The sequence below is a fragment of the Leopardus geoffroyi genome, chromosome D4 (assembly GCF_018350155.1).
Source record: "Leopardus geoffroyi isolate Oge1 chromosome D4, O.geoffroyi_Oge1_pat1.0, whole genome shotgun sequence".
Taxonomy (NCBI): domain Eukaryota; kingdom Metazoa; phylum Chordata; class Mammalia; order Carnivora; family Felidae; genus Leopardus; species Leopardus geoffroyi.
Genome location: NC_059342.1, coordinates 88,402,576 through 88,430,359, shown reverse-complemented (window position 1 = coordinate 88,430,359; position 27,784 = coordinate 88,402,576). Strand labels below are relative to the sequence as shown.

Here is a 27,784-nt window from a genome sequence, read left to right as displayed (position 1 = left end):
ATCTAACCTACTCTGTCCCCCTCAAAGGGTTTGTGATGTTTGCTGATGAGAAACGGGTGCTTTCTCAACAGTCTGTCATCCCGAGAAGGAGAGCCCTTGGTGTGCTCATGGGACCGCTCTCTGCTGAAGAGGTCCCATGCTGTCACCTGGTGGAAAAAACAAGAAACTGCGTGTGAACCAGGCGAGATGACAAGAGCATTCCAGTTCGATGGTTTCCCTTTATGCTTGCTTGGGGACAATTATGCTTGCTTGGGGACAATTCCAACCCCATCTTGGGCGTCACCTGCTGTGCTATCCACCCCAGGCAAAATACCTGATGAAGAGCTCGGGGAATAAACGGTCACAGACGCAATTCATTACCACAGTTACCCCCAAACTGGGGGTAAGAGCTGGGCGCAGAAGGTGGAGAGGCAGTTGGAGGGATCAGGATGATGCAGAATGATGCAGGATGATGGGGGGGGGGGGGAGGGAGCTGGTGAGGAAGGGCCAGAGGAACCCACAAGGGGAAAAGGCGAGACTAGGAAGAAAAGTATTAACAAAACTCATCAACCGAAAGACATCACCCTTGGAATTTTTACATATTTTCAGCCAAGGAGTAAGAAAAACAAATTCAGAAATACTGAAACGTATCAAGATGAAAAAGTAGAATGTCTCATCTCAGTGTATAAAAAAAAAATTCTGAGTACTGTCCACAACCTGATGTGGGGTACAAACCCACAACCCTGGGATCAGGAGTCGCTTCCCCGCAGATCAAGCCAGCCAGGTGCCCTCAATGTGTTAAAAAGAAGAGAACGACCAATTTGCTGTTATAAAAATAATAACAAAGCCACCTTTTGATATGACAGGCACAGAAAAAGGAGAAAAAGACAAGGCTATCCCCAAACAATAGTTATTCCCAGAAGGTGAGCTTTCATTTTCTACTTTGGGTTTTTCCGTCTACGGCAGGCGCTTTAGGAAGATTCTAGTTTGTGTTTTGTTCTCTGTAATTTCCCTTTCCCCCGCTCCAAGAAAGCAGAGCGCTCTCTGAACTCCTTGGCTCAGGGCGAGGCGCTGCAGTCAGGCTGAAAGCGACACATTTAGGCAAAGTTCAAGCTGAAACTCACTAGCAAGAATCTGTCCCAGAGGGAGAAGGGAACCCAGTTCCTCTGAAGAAAAAAGGGGAGAAAATCAGAGCTATTTCCCAGGCCTAGAAAGAAAACACGAGCTGGCATGTTCTGCGAGTGGAGCCTGCACCCACTGAGAGGCCGGGTGGGCCTGGGGAGGCTGGACTCCGCACTGACTGGGGCTCCCAGCCGAGGCAGGACCCCCCCACGGCCGCCCAGAGCCAGAGCGCTACGCGGGCCGGATGGCGGGAGTCTCCCCAGCAACCACTGTGGGCCCAAACTGTAGGAGCCACAGATGCCCTGGGGGCCATGCTCCACAGAAGAACCCCGGGATCTCTCTGGACCCGGGGGTGAAGCCCTGAAATCGGGTCTAGTTCAACTTAAAGAAAATAACACGGTATTAATTTTATGGCAAGTATGAAATAAGATTTGTACCTATTACTTGATTTCCAATTTTCCTGAGATGAATCCACGTTATTTTTATAATAAAAGAAATACAGATCAGCGACAAAACTTTACGAACGCCACCAAAGGAATGATCTGCCTTCAAGAACACGATTTCCCAGACCCGGAGGCAGTTCAGAGCAGAGAAAGCACTGCTCCGTGGTCCCCGTGGCCTGAGGTTCCCCCTTTATGCCACAGCGGCCTGTGGCCGGGTACTATTCACATATGCGCAGAACCACACAAAACGTTTCCTTTGTGGCTTCTTTTCTTAGGAGGCTTGGTTGGAAAAGCGAGGAGCTACAGAAGGCTCTGATGGCATAGCCGTTTAAAAGCCAGAGAGCTTCAGAGCTTCTCTCTGGCATCAGCCTCCTCTTAAATTAATACCGACACGTCTATTTTGAAAGCGTGTTAAATCAGCAGGAAGGGGTGCTTTACACAGAGCCATCCCCAACCCATCATACCTCCTGTTCTCACAGCGAAGTGCTATCCGGTCCTTCCCAGACAAGATTTTCTCTTCCTGACTCAGTTCGGAGAAGGTGAAAACCACGTTCACACGTGGAAACGCAATGAATCATCTCAGCAAGCAGCAATCGCCCCCATGCCTCCTTACACAACTGACCTCCGCAACGTTCACCACCTGCCTCTCCAGCAAACAACCCCCCCCCCCCCGGCTCCTCTCATAAAGCCCCCGGGGCTCCCCCAGACTCCTCCCCAAGAGACAGCGGCCCCTCCACCTCCCGGGAGCGCCCGGGGAAGGGGCTTCAGGGAAGGCCCAGCAGCACAAAGGGGCACAAGGAAACTTGCCTTTTCCATCTGTGGCTGACGCTTCTTGTAAATGCCTGATTGACCTAAAAATGAACATTTGGAGAACAAAAGGTTAGCTCACACCAATCTGTACTCTTCTGTGTTTCCAACACTAGTAACTCAAGGCCCTGAATTCCTCAGTCATAAGCTGACGGGCTGGCCTAGACGGTTTCGGAGCACTCTCCCGAATCAACGTGACCTCTACATCCAGCACCTGGCCGCGTACAGTACTCAAGCCCGAGCGTTAAGGACGCCCGCTAATGGCTGAGAAAGGTCTGCCAGGGGCCTGGGTGTGAGGAGAAAAAGCAAAAGGAGATCATTTCGACGCTCTTGACCTCTCTCTCCACCTAAAATCTCTCACTTCCCCAACTACCCCCGCTCCCTGACACCGCACTGGAGCGCACCTGCCGCCCACAGAACACGGACCCCCGCACACGGAGGCCGGAGGCTGATTTCTCAGGTCTAGGTCTAGGAACCTGTGAGCACGTGGCTTCCTGCAAACTCAGTATTTCACCGTCTGGAATTCTGCTGCCAAGTGGCAGCCTCCAGGGAGCCTCTTCTGCTGCGATGTGCCAGGTAACTAATTACCATCATCGCTGTTCAGACAGGGGAACACGAACATTATTAAAGGCGCTACGGGAAGGTCTGTCTCCAAAGGATGAGGACAGCCTGGCGGGGGGGGGGGGGGGGGGGGTCACAGATGGGGCCACCCACCCTCCACCTGACCCCGGCTGAGGGCTTTCTCCTGAGACCCCCGCGCCCGCCCCCTCACCTGCCCACCTGGGAGATCTGAATGGCACACCACTCAAAAGCGAGCCGGCACAAAGCCAGCTCCAAAGTCACCGGTGCCGCTCCTGAAGCTACCTCTAGTGCTCGACGCTTTTCGTTTACGGCAACTTTCAGAAGATGCACTCTCGAGAGTATCGCCGTGTGACGTCTGCCCCCTCGCGCTACAATGAAGGAGGCGAGGGAAATGACCCCCTGCAGCCCTATCGCTCCCCTGCGTCTTCCCCAAACCTCCAGGTCCTTTCTTTCTGCCGAAGGCGGCAGACGAAGAGTAGGGCTTGCACTCTGTTCCGGACAGAAAGACGCTTCTTTCTACCCGAAGACGGTGCTGGTCATCCTGCTACGGATGCCTGGGCTACCTGGTCCCGGGCACGACGCAGGGAGGTGGGGGAGATCGAGGAGACTCCCCCATCTTCTGGAAGCTGCCGGCTACACTGATGTATGCACAACGTGTCACGTACGATGGAATAAGGGTCAAGAGTGAGTCTAACCGGCTGGAATGAGGATTACCCTCCGCTGGTACCATATTCTAAGTAATCGGAGTGACAGAATAAGCTGATAAGCCCCAGGATCTTGAAAAATAGGAGTTTACTGCAGCGTGGACCACTCTACCGTTAACACAACACAGGTAAGTCCACTTTTTAAGACTTTATTCCAAAAGGAGTAGCCGCTTTCAAACAGCCACGGACCTAGATCACTGTAAGGGTGTTTAAGTTTTGCTAGCCTTTTTTCCTCTCCTTGCTTCCTACTGAACCGGTAATTTCCTTCACGTGGCATTAAGATTTAATGAGGATATCTTCTCTCAACAACCACTGGCACTAACATTTCTTCACACATAAGCAAAGCGCAACACGTGCGTCTGAAGCCCGCCATTCTGAAGACCTCTGACCTGAGAACGTGTTGGGAACTCTCGCTAGTTTATGTTAACGCACTTCCTCACCTTCCGCCTACCTGGCAAGAAAGCTGTTTACAGGATTTCTTCAACTCTCCTCCCTCCAAATTCGTGCTGCCGTTATGTCGCCCGAGTTCTCATTTCCAGACCCTTCTCTATGATCTAAGCTGTGCTAAAAGCCAAGGTGCCAGATCAGCTGTATCGGATTCCACGGAGGGACAAGATCAAGACCCGAACTCCAGGCTCCTGCTCCTGGAGGCAGATTCAGGTCCACCTGAGGACCCAGGAAGCTCATTTGTTAAACCGATGCCCCGTGTGATTTGGCCTGGTTTGGGAACGGCTGATTCGGGGGTCTGGACTTGTCTGATGCACGAGCCTCGGGGTGCACCGCGGCCCCCCCTTCCTGCGGGTACTCACCACACCACGGGGAAGAGGATGGCCCCACAGCACAGCAGGTCTACCAGAAACAGAGAATCCTTCCACAGGCCATACTCCGTTGTTCCCTCCTCGGTGGACTCTATGATGATGTAGGCCACGTTTGCCAGAACCTATGGACACGAGAAGTCGCTGAGGCCCTAAGGCAAGGGCAGGCCTCCACAACAGCGGCCCCAAGGGGGGTGGGCACTCGGACTTGCGGGCCCCCAACCACGGCCACGGCATTCTCTCCAGGGCCACATGCTTTTCAGAACACTCTACTCTCCCATCCAGGAGCGGTGTCTGTGCCCTCCTCCTGAGCGTGCGACTGCCCTGAGCGACAGTCAGGCGCGAGTGAGGCCATGTGATTTCCGAGGTAGGTCGCACAAAGGACGCCGCCTCTGGCTGGGCCTCTCGGGGGAAGTCGGTCTCTGGCAACGTGGAGAGACCAGGCAGAGGAGAAAAGGCGGAGGAGCCCCTGCTGTTCTCGCCCCGCCTCATCGAGTCTTCCCGACCCAGGAGAGGCAGGTGAAGACTGAGGTGACCCCAGCCACGGTCTCACTCGCTGCGCGAGGGCCCCCGTCAGAACCGCCACGCCTCAATTCCCGACCCCCACCGAACGCGAAGAGAATACATGCTTATCGCCACCGTGTTTGGGGGGATTTGCGACGCAGCACAGACCACTGGGACCCTCTGCTTTGCTTTTCAGGCCCCCTGAGCAGGGCCAGGCGGTGGCCTGAACGGGTGGCACCGCACTCAGCCACGACGCCCAGTTTCCTCAGGCCCGGGTGCTCCCTGGGCAGCTGCTGCCGCTTCTCAGAGACGGGCTTTTAAGTACCAGAGGGTGTTATCCGAGACCAGGGCGACGAGAATGGCAGGTTTGGGCCCAGTGCCTGAGAGGCCACGCTGCTCTTCCTTAGAAGTAACCCCACCCAGGTCCCCTCCACATGGGACATGGCTCAGTTCTTCCCCCTGAGGTGCACCTGCGACCGTGTCCCGCTCCACTTGGCCCTGGGGGTTCAGTCCCGGCGCGAGTGTGCTGCGAGAGGCCCCAGGGCCTGGCTACACTGGGACGGCAGTACTCTGCAGAACCTAGGAGATGCTCTCTGGGAGATTTCCGGTAGGTGTGGATGCACAGATCACAAGTCCTCTGTCCCAAACACCGTGCTCGCCTGCTGTAAAGGTCACCCTGCACACTTTGACAAAGAGTGCAAAATCTGTCACGCTGCTATTCGGGACGTCTCAAAGTAAGGTTTTCCTATCTAGGAGCTTTTAGTGACATGATCGCAGAAGCCATACTTTACTGGATATGAATGCAAAAATTACTCTGAAATTCGGGCCTTCCTCTATCCTGCGCGCCTGCACGTGGGACTCCACCTCTGAAGACAAAGAGGAAACAAAGGCTTTCTCACCTTAAATCTCTAACTCCCCTCCGTCCTCAGCTGACACTCTTGACATGCGACAGAACGTTCCCTGGCGTGGCACGAAACGCCAAAACTGTCCTTCAAGGTCTGTGCGTACGTTTTGTGCACCTCTCCCTTCTCGCTCAGAGCTGTGCACCGGCTCCCCGTGGCCACGAAGAAACAGTTTTAGCTTTCCGGCTGCCGTCCAAAGCCTTCCCAGGCCGGCCTCTGTGCTTATCGATGCCTAACTTCCCTATATTCAATTCTTTAAATGCCGTTTCCTCATAAGGGCCGGCCATGTAACCTTGTGTTCAGCTCCCTTGGGGTGCAAAAGCCAGAAGGCCGTGACCCATCACATCCCAGCTTGGGTGGGGTGAGGATGCAAGAGTCGCCTGGAGGGACGGAGTCTTGGTGGGGGGGGGGGCATTTGCGGCCCCGGGCCCTCCCTCATGAGCTCAGACGCTCTGGCAGGCAGTAGAACTTGGCCCGGGGCCGGCGAGTGGCCCCGGGAGCTCCACAGCCGAGACCCACACAGATCCTCAGCCTCTCTGTTCACTCGGCCACAGGACCACCCGCGTCCACTGCTCCTCTTCCGCCGGCCACAGGTCTTTCCTTAAATGTCTAGGCAAGGCCCTTCTCTACCTTGCAGCCTTCCAGATCGTTCCGATTCAGGTGATGAGTCTCTCCTGGGAAATCTACAGCAACTGGTCTGCACCATTCATCTGGCGCTAACACAGGTCCTGCGTCATCAACGTGGAGGTGGCTCTGGGGCAAATGCTGCCAGAGCACCAGTCGCCAGGGTGAGGAGGCAGACCTGGGGGCCCAGGGAGGTGCCCGCCCTCCCCTCGCCCGCCACACCCACACTGTGCTCCCCAGGGAGGGCGGCCGAGAACAGTTTCACCAAACCCACACTCCTCGGTCGAGCAGGGCAGTCCTGTACCCCTGCCAGGCCCTCTCTGCTTCTCGGGAGTTCTCCAAGCCCAGTGTCTGCCTCCAATAGGACTGTTACGCGGGCGACAAGGTTCCTGTCCCCAGGGGCTCACGACCGGGGAAGGCTGGCCTCAGCCCAGGGTCCTGAACCAGGAAGGGCTTGATGAACAGCTGTCCTGAGGTCCGCTTATATTCTACCTTGCGAAGCCTCACCGGTGTCGGTCACAGTTTTAAAATCACCTGTTAATAAAATCACTGCGTGCCTGGGCAAGGCTAAGAGGACCATTCTGTCAGAGGGGAGCCTGGCGCAGGAAGGCAGGCGGCAGCTTCCCGAACTTCCCAGCAGCTCCCTACTCAAGGCACAGGCGTCCACACACCGCTTGCCAGCTGAGTGACAGCGGACAGCTCTCGGGGCAACGACCCGAGGCCCGGGTCGGCCAGACGGCAGAGGGAGAAGCCCCAGGGGCACGAGCTGCGGTTCTGGGTGAGCCGACGCCCTCTTCCCGGACAGGCCGGGAGCTAAGCCCTGAGAAGCGCCGGGACACCACCAGGACACACGGGACTCGGGTCCCTTTACCTGCAGCGGGATGACGATCATGAAGATCTTCTTGTCTTTGTCGGAGAGGATGTGCTTAATGAAAGCCCAGCCGGTGCCGATGAGCGCGATGGTGATGAACAGCAGTGCCCCCTTCAAACTGGAAAAGAAAGCATTTCAGATGCCAACGGTCTCTCCAGACCTTCTCTGCTGGTTCCGCCGCACAGCTCGTTCGCGACTGCGTGAGAGTCTCAGAAAAGAGAGGCAGCCAACTCCAGGAAACGCCTCTTGAGTTCGCTGTGCACCCCACTACCTGAGCAGCCCATCCCCCCACGGAGTCAGCCCCCTCCCGGGAGCAGGCCAGCGGCCCCGGGCTGTCGTCTGCACAGCCGCCCGCGTGCCACACACCCCTGGCGCGGCAGGAACCCAGAGAGGCCGCCACAGGAGGGCAGGGCTCTTGCTCCCACAGCCTCCCCAACTTCTCCTACGCATCATCTCACGCGACAAGGGTTCACGGGTCCCTCTGCGTACTTACAGGTGAGTGATGTAGTACACGACAGCCCAACCCTCGATCGGAAAGCCCTGGGAGGAGATGTAATGATAGTCGATCTGCAACCAGAGAAGTGTCTTTCAGAAAGGTCCACCTGCCACGCGTCTTCGTGTGCACAGTGAAACAGGAAATGCTACCACAGGACCTCACGACGGGGGATGTCCCCTCCATCCCACGCCCTGATCCCTCACTTGTCTATCCACAGTTAAGGACAGGAACGTCAGGAAGCATGAGAAACCAGCCACGAGGTTTCAACGCCAACACGCAGGCCAGGTCCCTCTTCTGGGGCAGGGGATTCACCGGGGGCAAATGGCTGCCTGTTCTGGTCTTTAAAATCTCCACTGTCCAAAGGCCACAGGTTTTTATGGAATCCCAGCTGAGAACTTCCCCTTGCCTACCCCAGCTGCTTATTCCATACGAAAAAAAAAGCCATGGGGAATTATCTAGGTTCAACTGTTTTTGCTTTGAAGAAATCTGTGAATTTAGAGCTACTTAAAGCCACCAATGTATGTTAATTGAGGTGGCAAGTTTCAGAGACGCCTGGGGGGCTCAGTCGGTTCAGCAACCGACTCTTGCTTTCAGCTCAGGTTATGATCTCACGGGTTCGTGAGACTGAGCCCCGAGTCGGGCTCTGCACTGTTAGCAATTCTTGGGATTCTCCCTTTCTCTCTCTGCCCCCTTCCCAGCTGGCATGTGCCTGCTTTCTCTCTCTTAAAAATAAATGACATTAAAAAAAAAATTTTTTTTTTAAGTAAATAAAGTGGCAGGTTTCAGAAGCACACCCAAAATGCTTCCTGGCACAACTCACAAACGCTGACAGCAATTTCTTCATTCTATCACAAATGGCTACTTAGATACTAAAGTGACTCAAGGATCCTGCCATTCATCATCTAGAAGGTTCCAGAAAGAATTTTTTTAAATTTTTTTAATGTTTACTTTTGAGAGAGAGAGAGAGAGAGAGAGAGAGAGAGAGTGAGCACGAGCGGGAGAGGGGCAGAGAGAGAAGGAGACACAGAATCCCAAGCAGGCTCCAGGCTGTGAGCTGTCAGCACAGAGTCTGACGCGGGGCTCAAACTCACGAACCATGAGATCATGACCTGAGCTGAAGTCGGACGCTTCACCGGCTGAGCCCCCCGGGTGCCCCAGAAAGAGTCTTTTAACTCAGATCCAAATGGGAAATTATCCAAACGACTGTCATTTCGAGAGACTGTAAGTGGACACATCGCGACGCCTATGACAACCCTTGTAATTGCAGGAGAGCGCATGTCTGGATGCTGTCGCCCTCAAAGGCGCAGCCGCAGGAGCCTCACGGGCCTAGAAACCCGGCAGGCTGTGGCACTCCTCCCTCGGGCAGGCTCACTCCAGTTCGCACCTGGACTAACTAGGCAAAGTGCGAGCTCGATTCACACGCCTCAATATTTAGGGCATCGCTTCCCCCTGAGAAAGTATGCTAACACTGGGCTTCAAATCAAATGGGAACATGTTTCAAATCAAATGGGAAAGATGTTTAGAAAAGTAAAATCGCGGAAACAATTCAGCAGGTGGCACTCTAATCCCAAGAAAGGACTTAAAAAAAAAAGGGGGGTGAATAAAAGCAAGGAAGCAAGGAAGCGTTCTAGGAAAACTCTGGGAACGTAGGCAGTATTAGAAGAGGTCTCGGGCCAGGTCAGGGAGGGTGTAATGACTCATCCCTGTGATGGTCCCTCCCGTACCAAAGGAGGCTCCGTGACAAAAGGACTTCTTTAATCTACTGTTTCCCCCCTTCCTTCCAACTCATTTTTCCTGATTAGAGGCACAGCACATCATTTCATAAACGACCCGAAATATTAATACATACCGCGTGGAACACCAGGGAAAGAGACTTGGTGAAAGGAAGGGCTGCCATCAACCAGTGAATTTTAAATACGTCATTCCTATAAAAACAGAAAAGAATTAAATAACAGTCATCAGATACATTTACAAGGAAGCAGTAAATACAACCTAAGCAAACCAGAAACACGAAGCCTTTTCTGAGACCTAGTTTCCACCAGCAGAAACAGACCCGACGGAGCCCCAGAGTCGCCTCTCGCGCACAAGCCTGTGCCGTGACCGCAGCAGCATCAGGCACCAAGGCCACAGGTCTCTGTTGTGACCGCAGCAGCGTCAGGCACTGAAGCCAGACAGGACGAGTTCCAGTTCCCGAGAAGATGGAAATCCACACAGCTGGCCAGCCTCGTGCCCAGAAACCACCCTGGAAAGGCCGCAGAGGCGAGAACGAGGCGGCGGGATCTACGGAACTGGGGAGAGCTCTCCCTGGGAGAGCAGAAGGGGCGCGGGCGCAGCTGTAGGGGCGGGTTGCGGCCCGGAGGGGGGCAGGGCGGAAGGGAGAGCCCCGGGGTGGTGCCCCGTCCCCTCGCCCTCAGGGCTGGGACCGGCCAGTGGGGAGAAGCGCCCACTCCCACCACCAGGCCTACACAGGTACTCGCCCACCTTCGGGCTGCCCGCCATTCAATTCCTCTACCCTTTCCGACCTCACCCTCGGAACTAACCTAATGGGACACGAGACGCCTCTGGAGACAGATTTAAAACTATGAAAGTACATTGAGACTTGAATAAGAGCTACGGAGGAAAGTCACACTCTCAGACATCAAGACATTCTGCGAAGCCACAGCAGCAACAAGTGTGGAAGGGGTACAGCGTCCGACAAATAAGCCAACAGAACCGAGAGCTTGGAAATGGATTCCTGCGTGTATGGAGGCTTGGCCTACGACAGACGAGGGGCAGCCAACCGGCTGCAGAAGGATGGGCCATTTAATGACTGGCATGGGGAAAATCCACCCAATCCTGTGTGTGCGTGTGTGTGTGTGTGTGCAGCTGTGTCCCCACTTCACATTTACATAAAGAAGGACTCCAGATGGATTTCAGTGCCAAACATAACTTAAATCCTTTGTGACCCTGGAGTAGGAAAAGGCTTCTTCCGAGAAGCCCCGCCCAAAATTAGATAGCTTTGACTCTGTTAATATGAAAGACTTCCATTCAACAACGAATACCACAGGTAAGTTTAACAGACTGGGGGAAGAAATTTGCCATGTCTGGGACAAAGGATCGATGTCCAAACTATGCAAGAAACTCACGTAAAGCGACAAGAAAATGACACAAAACCCAAAGAAAATGTGCGAAGCATAGAGACGGTCACGAGGAGGGGAACCCAGATGGTTAACAAGGCCCCGGAAGGAGATTTCACGTCACTAATGGTCAGAGAAATGCAAAATAGAATGAAGCACCAGTTTATACCCCAAAATAAGATGCCAGTGGTGTCTGGGGAAACCGGAACCCTTTGCACCCCTGGCAGGAGTGGAAGCTGGTACGGGCCATCTGGTGGCGGGCGCTTAATGCAATTAAGGAAGACTTTACCCCCTGCCCAGTGCACCTCTTTCTGGGAGGGCACCTCAGAGGCTGCACGGAGCCATAAGGGGACAGGCCAGGGAGGGGGTGGGAGGTCATGACAACACGGCTGGGGGGACCGGGGCGGCGGGGAGGCCGCGGGAGGGGTCCCTCACCAAAGCGATGGGTGAGTAAAACGGGATGCGCACTATGGGGTGGCCAAAACTGAATGAACCGGATGGACACACGGCAGTGTGACTAGGCCTTGAAACAGCTACTACTGCGTGACAAATGGCACGAACAGCAATCTAGAGCTGGCATGGTTTACGAAAGTCACAAACATACGCAGGAACAGTAAACACACCCACGCCCAACAACACACATCACGTGCACCGGAGCAGCTGGGAAGGACTGAGAGAGGGGTCGGGGTCGGGACGAAGGGGAAATGAAGAACAGGGGCCTGGCACAGACCGATAGGGAGGGTGTGTCACAAACTGACGCACGCTCCCTTTCCGGCCGATTTCCCCCTGGTCCTTTCCCTTCCGACGCCTACCTACTCCAAGGTCAAAAAGGAAGTCAAGGCCAGACGAGTCTGCCACTCCAGAGTGGCGACGACATCTACCCAGAGCGCAGAACCGCCCGCTGCCGAGACGGCTCGCTCACACACCCCGGCCCCCTCAACCTGCAATCCTGCTCGAAGCGCCAGCGGCCGGGGCGGTGATGACACCGGAGGGAGAAGAGGCTCGAAAGAGAGCCCCAGTCACTTGGCTCGAACACGGGTTCTACCCTGCCAACCTTCGCCCCTCTCGGCCCCCAGTAACCTCTGCTGAAGATGGGGCATCGCCCACCTCCAGGAGGTGGAAGGTGAGCGGACAGAGCCCGCATCCAGCGCTGGACCGGGCAGGGAGCAGGCACTGGAAAGCGAGCGGCTGTCCGTCCCCCCCTTCCACGCCAAGTGCCGTGCACTACACACGTGCTGCGTGCAGCAGGTGTGCCTCTTCTGGCCACAGAGTTAAAACTCACCGTCATCTCATGTAAGCGGACCAGCGAGAGGGACGGTCTCGTCGCTAAATAAACAGAAACTGAAATACCCCTGAGCACCTGTCTGCTCAGGTACTTCGTATGCACCTCGCATTTGCATAGTGCCCTGATTTGCAAAGTCCTCTGGCGCACAGGATTTGGGGGAAAGGGGGGGGAATCACACAACACACCTAAGGTTCTAAGACACTCAGAGGAAGGCAGGGCAATGACCCCGCCCCAGTTTTGTGGCCCAGGGAGTGAAGCGAGACACAGAGGTGGGAGCGGTCCGTGTTTACACCTGGAATTGGGTCTCTGAGTCCCAGTTCTGATTTTTCTAATAAAGGAAGAATCAACACTTCACTGAAAAACCTTTTTATAGCCTGAATTGGTTAAGATTCTTGTTTTCTTATGAATGGCCACCTGACTGATTACCCCAAACACAACCATGCACGGTCCTTCACAAGTAGACGAGTGGCTCTTTCCATCAATCCAAATCTTAAAACAAACCGGAGCCTGCACTGCCCTGGCCTGAGCTCGCTACCCCAGCTGAGCATGTCTGCCAGAAGACAGGCCCCCGGAGACTGAAGAGGTCTCGATTTCTGCCCAATGCTCCACAGAAAGAGAGATTCCGTATTTGGGATGCCTAATTATCTTATGAATTTAAATGACGCCACGTTACAATGCCACATGCGTATACCGTCCTTTTCTTAGTTTACAGATCTTATGTAACAAATGCTCATACTGTTCTCTAACTGAAAAGTAGTATTTTATTCTGTTTTTTGGGGGAAAGGAGACAGAATTAAACGCTGGTCCCACACACACGTGCAGCTGCTCCCTTCAAGAACCGAGTACAGGCAGATAAAGCCTTCGGGTTTCAGAAGAGAGGCCAAGAGCCGGGCAGGTGGGCTTTGAAGTTTTTCCTCCAGTGACAAGTCTCTGGAAGCCAACACCTCTGCCCGGTAGACGGGCAATCGAGCACCAGGCAGTAATGCTACGCTCTCATCCAGGCTGTGGCTCCCTGCCACTCTCCTCCTCCTCATGAACAAACAGCCCCTGAATCATCAAAATACTTGGATCTGCTGTTTAAACAAAGCAAAGAGGGAGGGGGGCGCCTGGGTCCAGGCTCAGTCAGTTCGGTGTCCCACTTCGGCTCAGAACATCAGATCACGGTTTGTGGGTTTGAGCCCCACGTCGGGGCTCTGTGCTGACAGCTCAGAACCTGGAGCCTGCTTCAGATTCTGTGTCTCCCTCTCTCTCTTCCCGTCCCCTGCCCATGCTCTGTCTCTCTCAAAAATAAATAAAAATGTTAAAAACAAATCTTAAACATAAAGAAATAAACAAAGCAAAGGGAAAAAACACCACGGCATGCCAAGCCCCTCCACACACTGCAAAGTCTCCCTGTTTCAGGAAAGATGCCCTTTGAAGAGGGCAGGGTTGCTACAGCCAATGCCCCCCAGGCATAGAAGCCAGCAAAAGGTGAAATTATACACATCTCAACATACTCTAAGCTGGATGGCTCAAGGAAGTAACAATTTACCGTCGTTTTCGAAGGATGTGAATCCAGATGGTCCCAGAAAGGAAAAAGAAAAAGGCCATAGAGATGTATAGTTTAGGGAGAGGGATCTCTCCTGCCGAGAGGTAGCTGTCAGGGTTCTTCTCTGTGATCTCAATCTGCAACGAACGTGAGATTAATTTTTTCTTTTTCAAGAACAGATCACCCCACAGCCAGCAGTCTGTCGCCTTAGCTGCTTCACTCGGGTCGAAGAAAGTACCGGCAGATAGCCACACTCCTAACGCACAGCGTAAAGTGTAAAAACACCCCAAACTGCTTTGTATTTTCTAGCTTAGGAATCCTCTGCAGAGGTGAGATTCCGGCCATTTTTTTCTCCGACTCCGTTTTAAGGGTTGTTAAAACCCACTCTTACAAAGAAACAAATGCCTCACGTTTTACGGGGCTGACAAAATCCACGCGCAGTACTCACATCAAGGCTGAAGGAGAGCTCGTCGCTAGACCGCAAATCGTTCCCGGAGCATTTGTGAAAATAAAGACTGTAGAGGCCTTCTTGGTCATCGGTGCTGATGTTAAAGAAAAACTGTAAGTGGAGAGGACAAAGATTTCAGAATGCCAGATCCCCGGCGACGTGTTTCAATCTTAGGAAGAAATCAGGGATGCTAAGGGCGGAAACAAATACAGACAGACGAATTACCTAACCGAATTCCCCCAGGGCAGAGACCAAACAGGTGTTTTCTTCCTCTGCAATTCGGTCTCTGTCCAGGCGACAGGAAAGGGGACGGAAGTGGCTGGTGAGTACCCGCATGCCCACTACCTGGGGTCTACGGTCCACTCCCTACCACCCTGGTTTTGTCACAGACTCCCCAGCTGTGGCAAGTGTGGCTGGGGGCCGCAGGGATGACCTACGATGCAGGTACCTACTTTTCAGTCAACATGTCGCCTTGCTCTTTTAGGTTAAAAACAAAAACAAACAAACAAAAAACTCCCGAAAAAGGAAGGAGGCCCACCTGCTACTTGAAAAGGCAGAGGACCAACACTCCCTCGTTAAAATGTATACCTGTGATTTCAGACAACAGGGACACAGGCTGTATTTTCTACATTTGCACACTTTCCTGTTTCTTGCATGTTTCAGGTGTTCAAACGGAGTTTAACATAAATCCAAAGACATTTTGTAGATAAGATTAGAAAATACGACTCCTTGGTCAAAAGCATTTTGCTACAAGCCTAAGATACGTTCTTGAGGGCTACACAGATACACGATAAACCATAAGGAGAAGCGAGGAACTGACGGGGCTATAACATCTCTCATAACAGTTGGGAAGGGATGTGAAGGTCACACGGGGTTTCTGGGGTGCTGGCACTGTTCTATTTCTGGCCCCCGCTGATGGTTACAAAGGTCCACTCAGACAGGATAGGGAAAAAAACAGGTATCTGACGAGAAGACGGAAATAAGAGACCGCAGGTATTTAAGCTGGAATTATTCCTTTGTTAAATCATCTCCCAAGCTCAGCTGTCAACGTCAGAGCGTATGTCTTAGTCCACGCAAGGTAGCCAGAAAACTCTTAACGTCTTGGTAACTTTTAGTTCCAAAAGTAAGATGCCCATGAAGATTCTAAGAAATAGAAATTTCTAAAAAAGTCAGCAGAAATATCATGGCCGATCCCAGGAGGCACCTGACCGGCAAACAAAATCAAACACGAATGTATATTCTAGAGTAGGAATAAGGCCTAACGGTACCCTTCCTGCTTTAGGCAGATAAACTATCATCCCTGCTCCGTGGATGGGATAGAAAGGCTCACAGTGACTGCCTTGTCCAAAATTAGCGAACAGCAAGGCAAGGGGTCATGTACCGACTTCTTTACGAGGAAAAGGGAAGCCAGAGAGAAGGCAGACTGGCCATCCACTGCCTATCGCATGCACCCCGAGAACCCTGCAAACTGTTTATCTCAACGTTCTTAACCACCACACAAGCTGCTTCCCCACGACACTCACCCTGACACAGAGCGCCAGTAAGTGACAAATGTGTAAATCCCACCACGTTTTCTTTCCTTGGTGATTTTTTTTTTTTTTAATTTTTTTTTCAACGTTTATTTATTTTTGGGACAGAGAGAGACAGAGCATGAACGGGGGAGGGGCAGACAGAGAGGGAGACACAGAATCGGAAACAGGCTCCAGGCTCTGAGCCATCAGCCCAGAGCCAGACGCCGGGCTCGAACTCCCGGACCGCGAGATCGTGACCTGGCTGAAGTCGGACGCTTAACCGACTGCGCCACCCAGGCGCCCCTCCTTGGTGATTTTTAAAAAAACGGTTTAAAGAAATTTCAAAAAGCTTACTGTATTAGCAAGCATTTTAAAATGAGAGAAGGAAAAAAGGAAAGTACCTTTCGTATTTTCTTAAGGAGGCAGTGAACAAAGTGGTTAAACACATGGGCCTTGGAGTCGGACAAACTTGGGTTTGAATCCTCCCCTTGGACAAGTTACTTAACCTCTCTGAGCCTCAGTCTCCTCATCTGTAAAAGGGGAATGATAACAGTGCCTACCTCACAAAGGTGCTGGAAGGATGAACTGGGGTAACGACAACGTGGAAGTACTCAGCGCAACGCCTGGTACCCAGTTACTTGGCTCCATGATTACTAATGGACACAGCCTATTATGGGCCGGGCCCAAGGTTAGGGACTTTACATACATCAGTAATAAAACAGATTTAAAAAAACCTCTCCCTTATGGCTACCTTCTAACGGGAGCGACAGAACATCCGCATAATAAATAAGCAGAGTACACAGCAGGTTGGAAAAAGGAAAAGTGGTAAGGGGAAGCCTGCAGGGACAGGGGAAGGAAGGGAGCTGCATTTAAAACAGGGCGAACGGAGGAAGCTTTGACGAGATGATGATATTCGAGCAAAGGCTTGAAAGAGGAAGAAATTAATCATGTGGATTCTGAGGGACAAGCATTCCCACTAGGGGGCACAGCCACAGCAGAGGCTCAGGCCTGATCGGTTCTGGGAGGGAGCAGCAAGGTGGCTTCCGTGGCTGGAGCAGAAAACAGGAGCCGAGGTCACAGACAAGACGGCAGCCAGACCACGTGGCCTTGCAGACCGGGAAGGGCTCGAGGCTTTTGCTCTGAGGCAGATGGGAAGCCGCCAAGGGTTCTGAGCAGACGAGCATCCACAGGCTCTCAATTAGCTACTAAAACCTGGGGGTACTAAATTTAAAGAACATATAAAATTGTTTAGAGAGACAAAATGATCTATGCTGAAAGAAATCAGGACAGTGGATGCAGGGATGGGGGGCGCTGAGGTGATAAAAATATCGGAAATCTCAATAGAGAGTGGGTTACATGGGTGCGTGCCTTTGCCAGAACTGATCAAATTGCGTGTGTAAGCCCTGTGCATTTCACTCGAAGCAAATTAGACCTCAATTAATGAAAACTGCTTAGAAAAGAGACAGCGATTCTTACAAATTCATGATAAAAGATTATTTGTATAGTGTTTCACAAAGCACTTTTATATCTTTAAAAATGATACTTACAAGAACTCTATGAGATAGGTTCCATCATGTTTCACTTTCAGATGACTGGAGAGCAAGATTCAGGAGTTAACTGAGTTGTCTGAGGTCACCACCTAGTAAGTGGGCGCTGGACCCCATCCAAGGCTGTAAGGCTGCCACACGTGCTCTCGTGCACCGAACAGCGGGACCAGCTGGTCCGGTCACTCAAGGCCTAGGGGCCCCGGGGAATTCATCTCTCAAATCCTACCAGCATCGTCAATGATCACCACAGGTCCTCCTAGGTACAGAATTCTGTGCTTCTAGAACACTCTGAATAGGGGGCAGCACGGGATTAAAGAGGCAGAGGTATGGGGACAGCCGGGCAGACGTGGGCTGGAATCTGGACCCTGTCACTCATGCTGGACATTCACAAAGTGGCTCATTCTCAGAGACATGATCTGGTAAGCGGTGGGTAACCGTGTCCACCTTGTAGGTTTGCCAGGGAAAGAGCTACTGCGTTCGAGTGACCGATGTGTAGCATGCCTAAACTATCATTCCTAAACTCAAACTTCCTTCACAAATTCACCCACTTACGCTGTAGGGATAAATCCTGCGGAGATGACTCAAAGAGAATACATACCTGAAAAGAAACTGCCCCATCGCTATTGTGAACAGAAAAGGATTTTTCTCCCGTGGCCTAAAAAACAAAAAACAAAACACAATCGCCTGTTTTAGGAGGACACTGGCAAAAAATGTATGCTCATAAAAATGGAAATGGAAAAACGAAACCAAAAACACATCCTTTTAAAAAAATCCTGAGTTGGCTGACCTTCAAAACTCTCTGAAAATAAAATTCACCATCCTTTCAAGATGTCTGAGATCCCCTTTCCCAGAGAACGGGAATTCCTCCTCACCTACTTCCTATTCTCTGAGGTCTCTTCTGCCTCCCCGATAACCCCCTATTCCCTGCCCCCGCCCTCCCGATCTCGCCCCCACCCCCACCCCGGAGCACATCTCTGCTCTTAAGGCTTCAGCAAGACTACGGATGCCTGCCCAGATCACACCCCGACACACCACCTGGACGACATTCCCGATTTCAAACCATCAGCCTACTGCCATCGGCGCAACCGACAAGTTCTCAGCAACGGAAAGGAAGGGACTCCGGATACAGCCAACAACATGGCCGAACTCAATACGGTCACGCGGAGTCAAAGACGACAACCGGGGCGCGTGCTGCATAAGGCACCTCTACAAAGCTCTGCGTTACTGATCTGCAGAGGCGGATCGGTGGTTGCCCGGGGCGGGAGGAGGAACCTGAAGGACCGTGAATGGGTGCACGGTCTTGATCGTGGTGGCGGGTTCACAGGTGGACGCTTAGGGCGAAACTTTTCAAAGTGTGCACTTAACCGTATGACGATTACCCTTCAACGCATCGGTTCCGACGAAGCGCTGCCGTCTGGGTGCCCCCTCGCTGAAAATTCAAGATACCCCAAACCCAAACGTTGCCGATTTTTCCTTCTGCGATTTCTACCATCTCTTCGTCTACTACAAACAGTAGAAGATAAACACCTCCCTCCCCTGCCTCGCCCCCAGCCCTTACTTCCCATTCCAAGGCTCTGCTCTGGTTGCAGACCCTCACGACGCTGTCAGGGCACCGTGCGTTATCACAGCGGGCGCTCTTCCGGGTCCTCCTGATTCCGCTCTCCCCCACTCCCAGGCTCCTCTGCACATTACTTTCAGGGCAACGTCTGCCCCAAACACCATCTGTATCAGTCTTTCCTGACCAAGAACTCCTGAGGACTTCCTATTTTGGGTGCATCAATATACACCCTCTATTGTCTGGACCTATATTATCTAAGATCCCCCTCTCTGCTCAAGGCACACCTTCTAGTTCCCACAGGCCGGCTCCCGGCACCTGTCATGCTTATTCTTCCAGTGTAGTAATAGCTCTCCCGACAGAGAGCAACGCCCCGTGGAGTAGGCACGCGCACCTGTGTGTACCTGCTTATGTGTATGTCTATACATTCATACCCACATTCGTATCCCCACATACAGTCACTTACATATACATACAACCACACACATATACACACAGCTACAAATATACGCAGAACAGCTGAGCAGTGGGTGGTCAGTTCTTACCTTGGAATCTACCGTACTTCTTTTAGACTTTCCACCGTCTAGAAGCAGAAACATTTAAAAGATGTTACTGCATGATTCAGCTCTTAGATATATTACAGTATCACGTTATGAGGCTCTAGCTTGCCTAGTATCAAATAAATCAAACGAACAAGGTGAGGCCGTATGTTATCTTGTAGAATGCCAACTCCTCAGATTCTAAAACGATTCTTCAATTGCAGAAGCAGCAAATTGGAGCTTATAAATGCTCTTTTTAATTTTTTTTAAGGTTTATTTAGTGTTGAGAGACAGAGAGAGCACGAGTAGGGGAGGGGGAGAGAGAGAGGGAGACACAGGATCCAAAGCAGGCTCCAGGCTCCGAGCTGTCAGCACAGAGCCCAACGCGGGGCTCGAACTCACGAACCGCGAGATCATGACCTCAGCGGAAGTCGGACGCTTAACCGACTGAACCACCCAGGCGCCCCATAAATGCTCTCTAACAAAGGATAACATTCAGTCTCAATAGGGAAACTCATCTCTGAATAATCTAGTGTATGTTATTGCCAGAGATGCCACACGGAGTGACCTTCCTCATTTTCTAAGTAATCACATTTAAAAACAGATCATTGTTTCAAAATATGTACACACGGGGCACCTGGGTGGCTCAGTCAGTTAACATCCGACTCTTGATTTTGGCTTAGGTCATGATCTCATGGTTCCTGAGTTCCAGCCCCACATCAGGCTCTGTGCTGACAGCGTGGAGCCTGCTTGGGGATCTTCTCTCTCTCCCTCTCTCTCTCTGCCCCTCCCCTGTTTCTGCATGCACACACACACTCTCTCCCTCTCAAAATAAATAAACAACAACAACAAAATATGTATATATATATGTATATATACAAATATATGTGTGTGTGTGTGTGTGTGTGACATCTATTTACACATACGGAAAAACTCATAGCAAATAACAGTAGCATAATTGATGCTTTTTCCCGACAGCAGGGAGTGTTAAGATTGCTAATGGCTTCTTTCATGGAACAGAGAGGGCATCTGGGCCTTATTTTTATTTAAGATATCTTCATGGGGAAGACAGGATCTCAACCTCGCTATAGGGACAGAGTTTCAAAATAAAAGTAGGGAAAGGATACTTTCCATGCAGTGAATGTGTACGTGAGCATGAGAAACCAGCACGAGGAGGAAATGGTACGCAGACACTAAGCTGCACCATCACGCAAAGGTAACGTTTCTGTATGTCTTTTAATTGGGATTAGAGTTTTGACACACTGAGAAAAAAAGTGTCAATAATAAAGAGTAAGTTCTCTTTAAGAACTAAACTATCAGATAAACCTGACAGTTAATAAAAGAGGCAATAAATATAAACTGGTTAATCAACATATGGAGGAAAAGTGCAACCTCAGTAGTTAAGAGTAAATACCCAAACAGGAGTCCTTTTTGCCTTTTACTTTGGGTCTAAAACAAACAAACACACACCAAAATCCCAGTCCTGGCTAGGACAAGGTGATGTGGGCATTGTTCTTATGTATTTTCCAAAAGGAGTATCAATTCATACAACTCATTTGGAAAGGAGCTGAAAATAGTACCAATATTCTCTCAGTACTCCTATCCTTTGAACCGAATATTCCAGTTCAGGGAACCCATCCTAAAGAAAGTTCTAGAAATGACCAAAGTTCTAAAATAAAGAACCTCCAGTGCAGCAATATTTATAATAGCATGACAATGGAAATACGTCTCCTTAAGGGGAAAGCTTGAGCAAGTTACAGTATCCATATAATGGGATGGCTGGTAAGGATGAACTATCTTAAAGTTGAGTGAACAGGGATGCTTAGGAAATTACAAACATGACTATGATTTTTAAACATCAGGGGCGCCTGGGTGGCTCAGTCGGTTAAGCCTCCGACTTTGGCTCAGGTCACAATCTCACGGTTCGTGGGTTCGAGTCCTGCATTGGGCTCTGTGCGACTGCTCAGAGCCTGGAGTCTGCTTCAGATTCTGTGTCTCCCTCTCTCTCTGGCCCTCCCCTGCTTGCACTCTGTCTCTCTCAAAAATGAATAAACATTAAAAGAATTTTTACAAGAAATAAAAATCAAATGTTCTAGACCCACCCAGGAAACAGCTCAGAAGAAAACAGAAATACGGGGGCACCTGAATGGCTCAGTCGGTTAAGCCTCTAACTTCAGCTCAGGTCATGATCTCACAGTTCCTGAGTTCGAACCCCACAGTGGGCTCTGGGCTGGTGCATAGCCTGCTTGGGTTTTTCTCTCTCTCTCTCTCTGCCCCTTCTTCACTTGTGTAAGGGCTCTCTCTCACTCTCTCAAAAATAAACTTAAAAAAAAAAAAAGAAAACTAAAAGAAAACAGAAATACTAAAATTCTAACACAACAAGGTCAGAGAAATTACTGTTCTGTTTCTCCTTTCCCCCAGTTTCCACCTTTTTCTTTGACGGTTATTTATTTTTGGACAACCTCCAAAATAAAATAATGCTATGACCATGTGTGGTTTTTACCTGGGGACAAAGAAGAATCTACGAAGCAGGGTGGTAAAGAAAATGCTGTTCTCCACCTTATAGTTTACCTTGTTTCTGCTGCGTCTGGTTGCCCGCTGGAACAGGGTCAACACCAGGCTCCTGGCTCTGGCCAAGGACTTTCTCATCCTTGCTGAAGATGATCTTTGGTAGCTGGGTGCCACCGTCTGATGGAGATCTTACTCTCACCCTAAATTCAAATAAGAGAAAAGTAAACAAGTTCAAAGGAATGCTAGGGCCCTTTGAGTGCCCTGTGTTACACACTGTCCCGGGGTCTAAACCCATCATCTCAGGTAGTCCTTACGAGGTCCCTGATGTGGATTCTACTGTCTGCTTTGTACACCTGCTGAAATGGGGGCTCGGGGAGGTTAATAACTTGCCCAAGAGTGGTGAGGCCGGAAGCAGCCGGGCGAGGACCTGACATTCTCACTCCGAAGCTTACATTCCTAGCGACCACACGGCTCTGATGAACGTATTTTTCCCCTTAGTGTCTATAATGTGTTCAACGAATTGGTGCACAAGGGATGTGGAGCGAGGGGTAAAAAACCAAGTAAGATGTTAAAGGGAACTCTGGGAAGGCTTGTGAGGGGCAGTGGGCACTATGCGTGGCCTGCCGAACGTGCATTCCCTCCCTTCTCCCCGCTCAGCAGACCCCGTCCTGCCAAGGAGCCAATGGTTGCCTGAAGCCTTCCCTCCTCTTCTCTAAGTCACCCGTTTCTCCGCCCTACTTCCTCTCTATATTGCTGTGACCACGTGTATTGCCGTTGGGTCTCCGTCATTAATCTGCACGCTTCTCGGGGGCGGCACCTCTGTCCCCCTCATCATGTTCTTGACGTCCTGCCTTCGGCCCAGTATCTGGTAGACGCTCCGCGAATGTCAGCTTAGCTACCCAACTCCCCCTAAGTCTCCTCTAGGATGGGACTGAAGGAACACTGCAATTACTTACTCGCTTCTGGAGATGTCTAGGATTAGAAGGGTGACGGAGATGGACTTTTTTTTTAAAATACAGTAATTCACATCTTCATCCTGAGAAAGGAAGCCCCGGGGGTACATCATCTCATTCACTCACGTCAGAATAAGAACAGAAAGTTTTCAGGACCAAGGCAAGCAAGTGACCCGTGCTCCGCCCCAGACCACACAGCTGTGGGTGCTCAGAGAGGCCAGGGAGTCAAAGCAGCCCCCACCGCCAGGAACACAGCACTGACAAAAGCAGGAGGCTCCCACCCAGCGTCTTGGGCTCAAAGTGATGAAGGGAACCGGGTCATGCAAGGGATGCTCACCAGGTAGGAAGAAAACCCGTCATTCTTTGTACGGTCCAGGCTGAATCCAATCTAAGAGGGGGAGGAAAGGGCAGAGGTAAGTGTCCACACAGTGCTTTGGCATCCACACCTTTCTTACTCAAGGAGCAGAAAAGGCGATTCTTTGGCCTAGCCTTCTCTTGGTCTTCTGAGCACTCATTTTGTAAGAAGCAACCCCAGTTACGAAAAATTATTCAAGAATTACAACTTAAGTGTTAAAAAATAAAACTATCTGACTTGACGCCCACCCCCCAAGTTTAATTTTCTCTACATTGGGATACTTCATATTTAAGTGGGGGGGGGGGTGAAGCTCTCATCTACACAACAGAAACGGGTAAAGACCTTGATCTCCCGGAAGGCACTTACGGTTGTGTCCTTGTCTGTGGCTCCTTCAGGTTCATTCACTGAAAGGCTACTGACATTAACCACCATGTACCCGTCCTTGAAGAATCCAAAGGTGTTCAGATGAACCTTATGCCTCACATCGTCCTAGAAAGATTTGCCGTGGTGGAATGAGTCAAAGGGAGAAGTTAACTTGATTTATTTAACCTATTTATTGCTTGAAAAACTACAGTATCTAGCTAGCTAGCTCACGTTTCCATATACTTGGCAATATACACAACACATATACCTTCCTGCTCCAAAAGCTGAAGCAGACTCATCAGAAATTCATAAGATAGCAACAGTTTTGCAGAAAGAGGCATACAATAGATTCAATTCATCCCCGTGCATTTGTAAGGGCCCTAGGGGCAGACTTGGTGGTCAAGCGGAATGTGACTCCCCGGGAAGGAGGAACAATGTTTTAGTCATCCTCACAAGCTTCCTGCTAGCACAAGGCCTGGCATCAGGAGGCACTCAAAACATGATGGGGGAGGGGAGGAGGGAGGGGGAGAGTGGCCAAAGGTGCTCCGAGAATACACTCATTTATATCAATCTTCCTATGAGAGTTTTATGCACCTACCCGGCTCCTCCCACTGCGGGACGATGAAGGACACCTGACATTATTTTTTTGACCTACGATACAATTTTTTAACATCTGCATCTAAAATGATGTCACACACGATGGGGTTTCAGAAAACAAAGCCTTATGCAGCAGGAATCCAGGCACTAGCCGGGTGGAGGGCGATGTCTCGGACACAGGACAGCCCTGAGAGCTGCTGAAACTGCGACACGTGGGCAGGTGCTACCACGGCCGCCTGAAGCCATCCCAAAGTTGGGATTCCAATCTCAACCAAGTCAATACATTTTAAGGCCAAAAGAACAAAAGCTCTAGGGAATACTTCTAGAACGGAGGCTCCATGAAGACAGTGCATATTGGGTAAGTCAGGAGTTTTATGTTGAGAATCACGTGCCTAAATCTGAGCACCTTCAGAAGCTAACAGTTATTAATTAGGAAGCTTCTAGATGCAAGGCACTAAGCCGAGCACTTTTCTAAATCCTGCATTTGGTTCTTCCTCCAATCTACACAGTCCTTTTTGCTACTGTTTGCTTCTGGCTCATGTGTTTTAATTCTACCCTTTGTTCCTTCCAGTTTTAAACATAAACTACGTTACAATCCACTGAGATGCTCTGGGGGCTCTAATTCTGCTTCCAGTGTTCTCTGTTGGCTTTCACAGCCGGCTGTTTCTTCGCGTGAGTGTTAATTTTCTCTCTAGACTTGGGTCTCCCGGACATCAGAGGGAGTCTAAAATCACAAACCCCAAAGGCCTCGGAGGAGAGGCTGTGGATCAGTCTACAGCATTCAAATCATAAACTGGGGGCGCCTGGGTGGCTGGGTCGGTTGAACGTCGGACTTCGGCCCGGGTCACGATCTTGCCATTCGTGAGTTCGGGCCCCGCGTCGGGCTCTGTGCTGACGGCTCGGAGCCTGGAGCCCGCTTTCGATTCTGTGTCTCCCTCTCTCTCTGCCCCTCCCCTGCTTGCACTCTCTCAAAGATAAATAAACATTAAAATTTTTTTTAAAAAATCATAAACTGTAACCCCCTACACGATAGCTAAAACACTTACTTTACTGCCATTAGGAGGGTTATGTTTCCTAGCCCACTCATCAATTCAAGGACTATAGCTCTGAGGGTCCTATAATATTAGGGGCTAAGGAGAGGGACACAGCTCCAGCCACACCCTGACCACCCCACCCCCCTGCCTCCTTGCACCCAAGGCTTTGGCTCCAGAGGTTGCAGCTTCCCCACCCCCACCCCCACCGTCTTTTTTTTTGGCCTCTAGGAATTTCCCTAATTTTCCTAGGAGCCAGCTGTGCATTTAGAGAACGTCGCTGGACTCCCACTCCCGGGTGGGACAGGACAAGAGAAGCAGAGAAGATATTAGAAGTCATCCGCTGGAAGGCTCGACCACAAAACCCAAAATGCCAAAGCTCACATCCTCTTTCAGGATTCTAAGAGAATGATGTGAGTGCCTCTTTTCCCAATGCTCCCGAAGGCACAAGACTAGCACAGACCTAGATGCACGGGAGAGAAATCAATTCAACTACATATGACGGACGCCTCAGGGCACTGCGGTTTCAGGCTCTGGCAGGATCCCCAGAGACAGAATGAATAAACAAATTCCTGCCCCGAGCGGAGCCTCACAACAGAACACTAAGCTAAACGAGGCCGCCATAGGTACAATCCATTCAAACACAGGGAAATTGTCTACGGGAACAGAGTCAGGTGAGGGGGATCCTTGGGAGGAAGAGACTTCAGTGGCTACAGGAGGGGGTCGGAAGGAGCTTCCGGAAGTGCCTGGTGACACTCTTGTGGTTGCACAAGTGTGTTTATTTACGTTGTGGAAATTCACCAAGTTATGAGCCAATAATGACTAGTTTTTAGCATGTGTATTATACACGAAGGTTTAAGTCCTACAAGTATGCTTGTTCTAATTTATCCAGCATTTAGATGCTACGTGGCAAAATGGAAGCCTGCTTTAAAAAAAAAAAAATGCTTAACTCATTCAGTCCACCAAAGATATTTTCTGCGTATTTGGGGGAAAATGTTTCAATAGCAAGCTTAGAATAGTTGTTTTTCTATTTAAACATTACATTCCTTTATTGTTTTTTTCTCACTTTTATATTAGCATTTCACTTGATAAAACACTGCCACAAAATACATGTTTTTGAATAATTTTATTTTTATTTAGAGAGAGAGCGTGCGTGTGCATGCGCGAGTGGAAGAGGGCCAGAGGGAGGGAGGGAGAGAGAGCATCCCAAGCGGGCTCCACGCTATCAGCGCAGAGCCTAACATGGAGCTCGATTCCATGAACCACGAGATCGTGACCTGAGCCGAAATCAAGAGCCAGACGCTTAACCGACTGAACCAGCCAGGTGCCCCTCCATTATTTTTTAAATTATGGTAAAAATACACAAATCATCATATTTAACATACACCATGGCTACTTATAATGCAGAAACCACATTTTGAGAGAAATACTCCTCTAAAATCTCCAAGTTTCCTTTTAAACATTTGTAACAGCATCATAAGCTCCACATTTTCCGCACCTTTCGAGAAACGGGTTACGGGCCGAGGGCTTTCCCAGGGCATCCCATCCTCACCCAGCCCAGTGTAATTCAGAGCGGCAGTTCCACGGTAGAGACGCAGACACAGGTTCAGGGGTGAAATCGTGGCCCAAGACAACAGAGACGATCAGTGGTAAAGCTGGGATTGCAACACAGATCTGACGGGAAAGCCATTTTCACCCTACTGCCTCCCAATATGCAAAGGTAATCACGACATGATATTAAATGCAAACTGGACAACCTAGAAGACAAATTCCTAAAAACACACAACTTCCCAAGGCTGACTCCTAAAGAAAGAGAAAATCTGAACAAACTAATAATGAGTAAGGAGACCAATCAAACAGGAAAAAGAGTTAAGGCAAAATTAACAGCAACCCCTCTCAACTTCTTCCAAAAAAACCGAAGAGGCAGGAGCATGTCCAAAGCCATTTTACAAGGCCAGCTTTATCCTGAAACCAAAGCCATATAAGGGCACTACAAGACAAGAACAGTAGAGGCCAATATCCCTGATGAACGCAGACGAGAAACTCCGTAACACGATACCACCAAACTGAACTCAACAGCACATGGAAGGATCATACGCCACGATCAAGCGGGATTTACCCCTAGGATGCAAGGATGGCTGAATACATGCAAATCAATACATGTGATACATCACAATAACAAAATGAAGGGAGAAAAAAATCCTATGATCACCTCAATAAATGCAGAAAAAGTATGCAACAAAAATACAACATCATTTCATGATAAAGACCCTCAACAAATTAGGTACAGAAGGAACGCACCGCAGTATAATACGGGCCGTATAAATGACAAGCCCAGAGCTAACATCATCCTTAACAGTGAAAAGCGGAAGATTTGTCCTCTAAGCTCGGGAACAAAATAAGGTTCCCCACTGTTACCATGCTTATTCAACACAGTACTGGCAGCCCTGGCCAGAGCAATCAGGCATGAAAAACAAGTAACAGGCATCGAACTACAAAGGAAGATGTAAAACTGTCACTATTTACAGATGGCATGCTATTTTATATAGAAAACAATAAGCTTCCACTGTTAGAACTAATACGTGAATTCCTTAAA

General features: G+C 50.3%; 1 protein-coding gene across 4 annotated transcripts in view; it reads right to left on the bottom strand.

The window, feature by feature from the left end:
- GPR107 (G protein-coupled receptor 107) overlaps positions 1–27,784 on the bottom strand; it is a 70,086-nt gene that overhangs the window by 23,864 nt on the left and 18,438 nt on the right. For 3 of the 4 annotated variants that reach the window (XR_006710430.1, XM_045469897.1, XM_045469896.1), the window contains exons 2-14: positions 23,564–23,686; positions 23,180–23,230; positions 22,846–22,925; positions 21,950–22,089; positions 19,385–19,422; positions 17,883–17,939; positions 14,227–14,337; positions 13,782–13,915; positions 9,699–9,774; positions 7,847–7,920; positions 7,354–7,471; positions 4,447–4,577; positions 2,352–2,395 (exon numbers count right to left, since the gene is read on the bottom strand). Coding sequence is in view for 3 of the 4 variants with exons in the window: in XM_045469896.1 (XP_045325852.1) it covers positions 2,352–2,395; positions 4,447–4,577; positions 7,354–7,471; positions 7,847–7,920; positions 9,699–9,774; positions 13,782–13,915; positions 14,227–14,337; positions 17,883–17,939; positions 19,385–19,422; positions 21,950–22,089; positions 22,846–22,925; positions 23,180–23,230; positions 23,564–23,686 (1,177 nt within the window). In the remaining variant the exon portion in view is untranslated. Of the gene's footprint in view, positions 1–114; positions 147–2,351; positions 2,396–4,446; positions 4,578–7,353; positions 7,472–7,846; positions 7,921–9,698; positions 9,775–13,781; positions 13,916–14,226; positions 14,338–17,882; positions 17,940–19,384; positions 19,423–21,949; positions 22,090–22,845; positions 22,926–23,179; positions 23,231–23,563; positions 23,687–27,784 lie in introns of all 4 variants that reach the window. The other variant, XM_045469898.1, reaches the window with a different exon arrangement.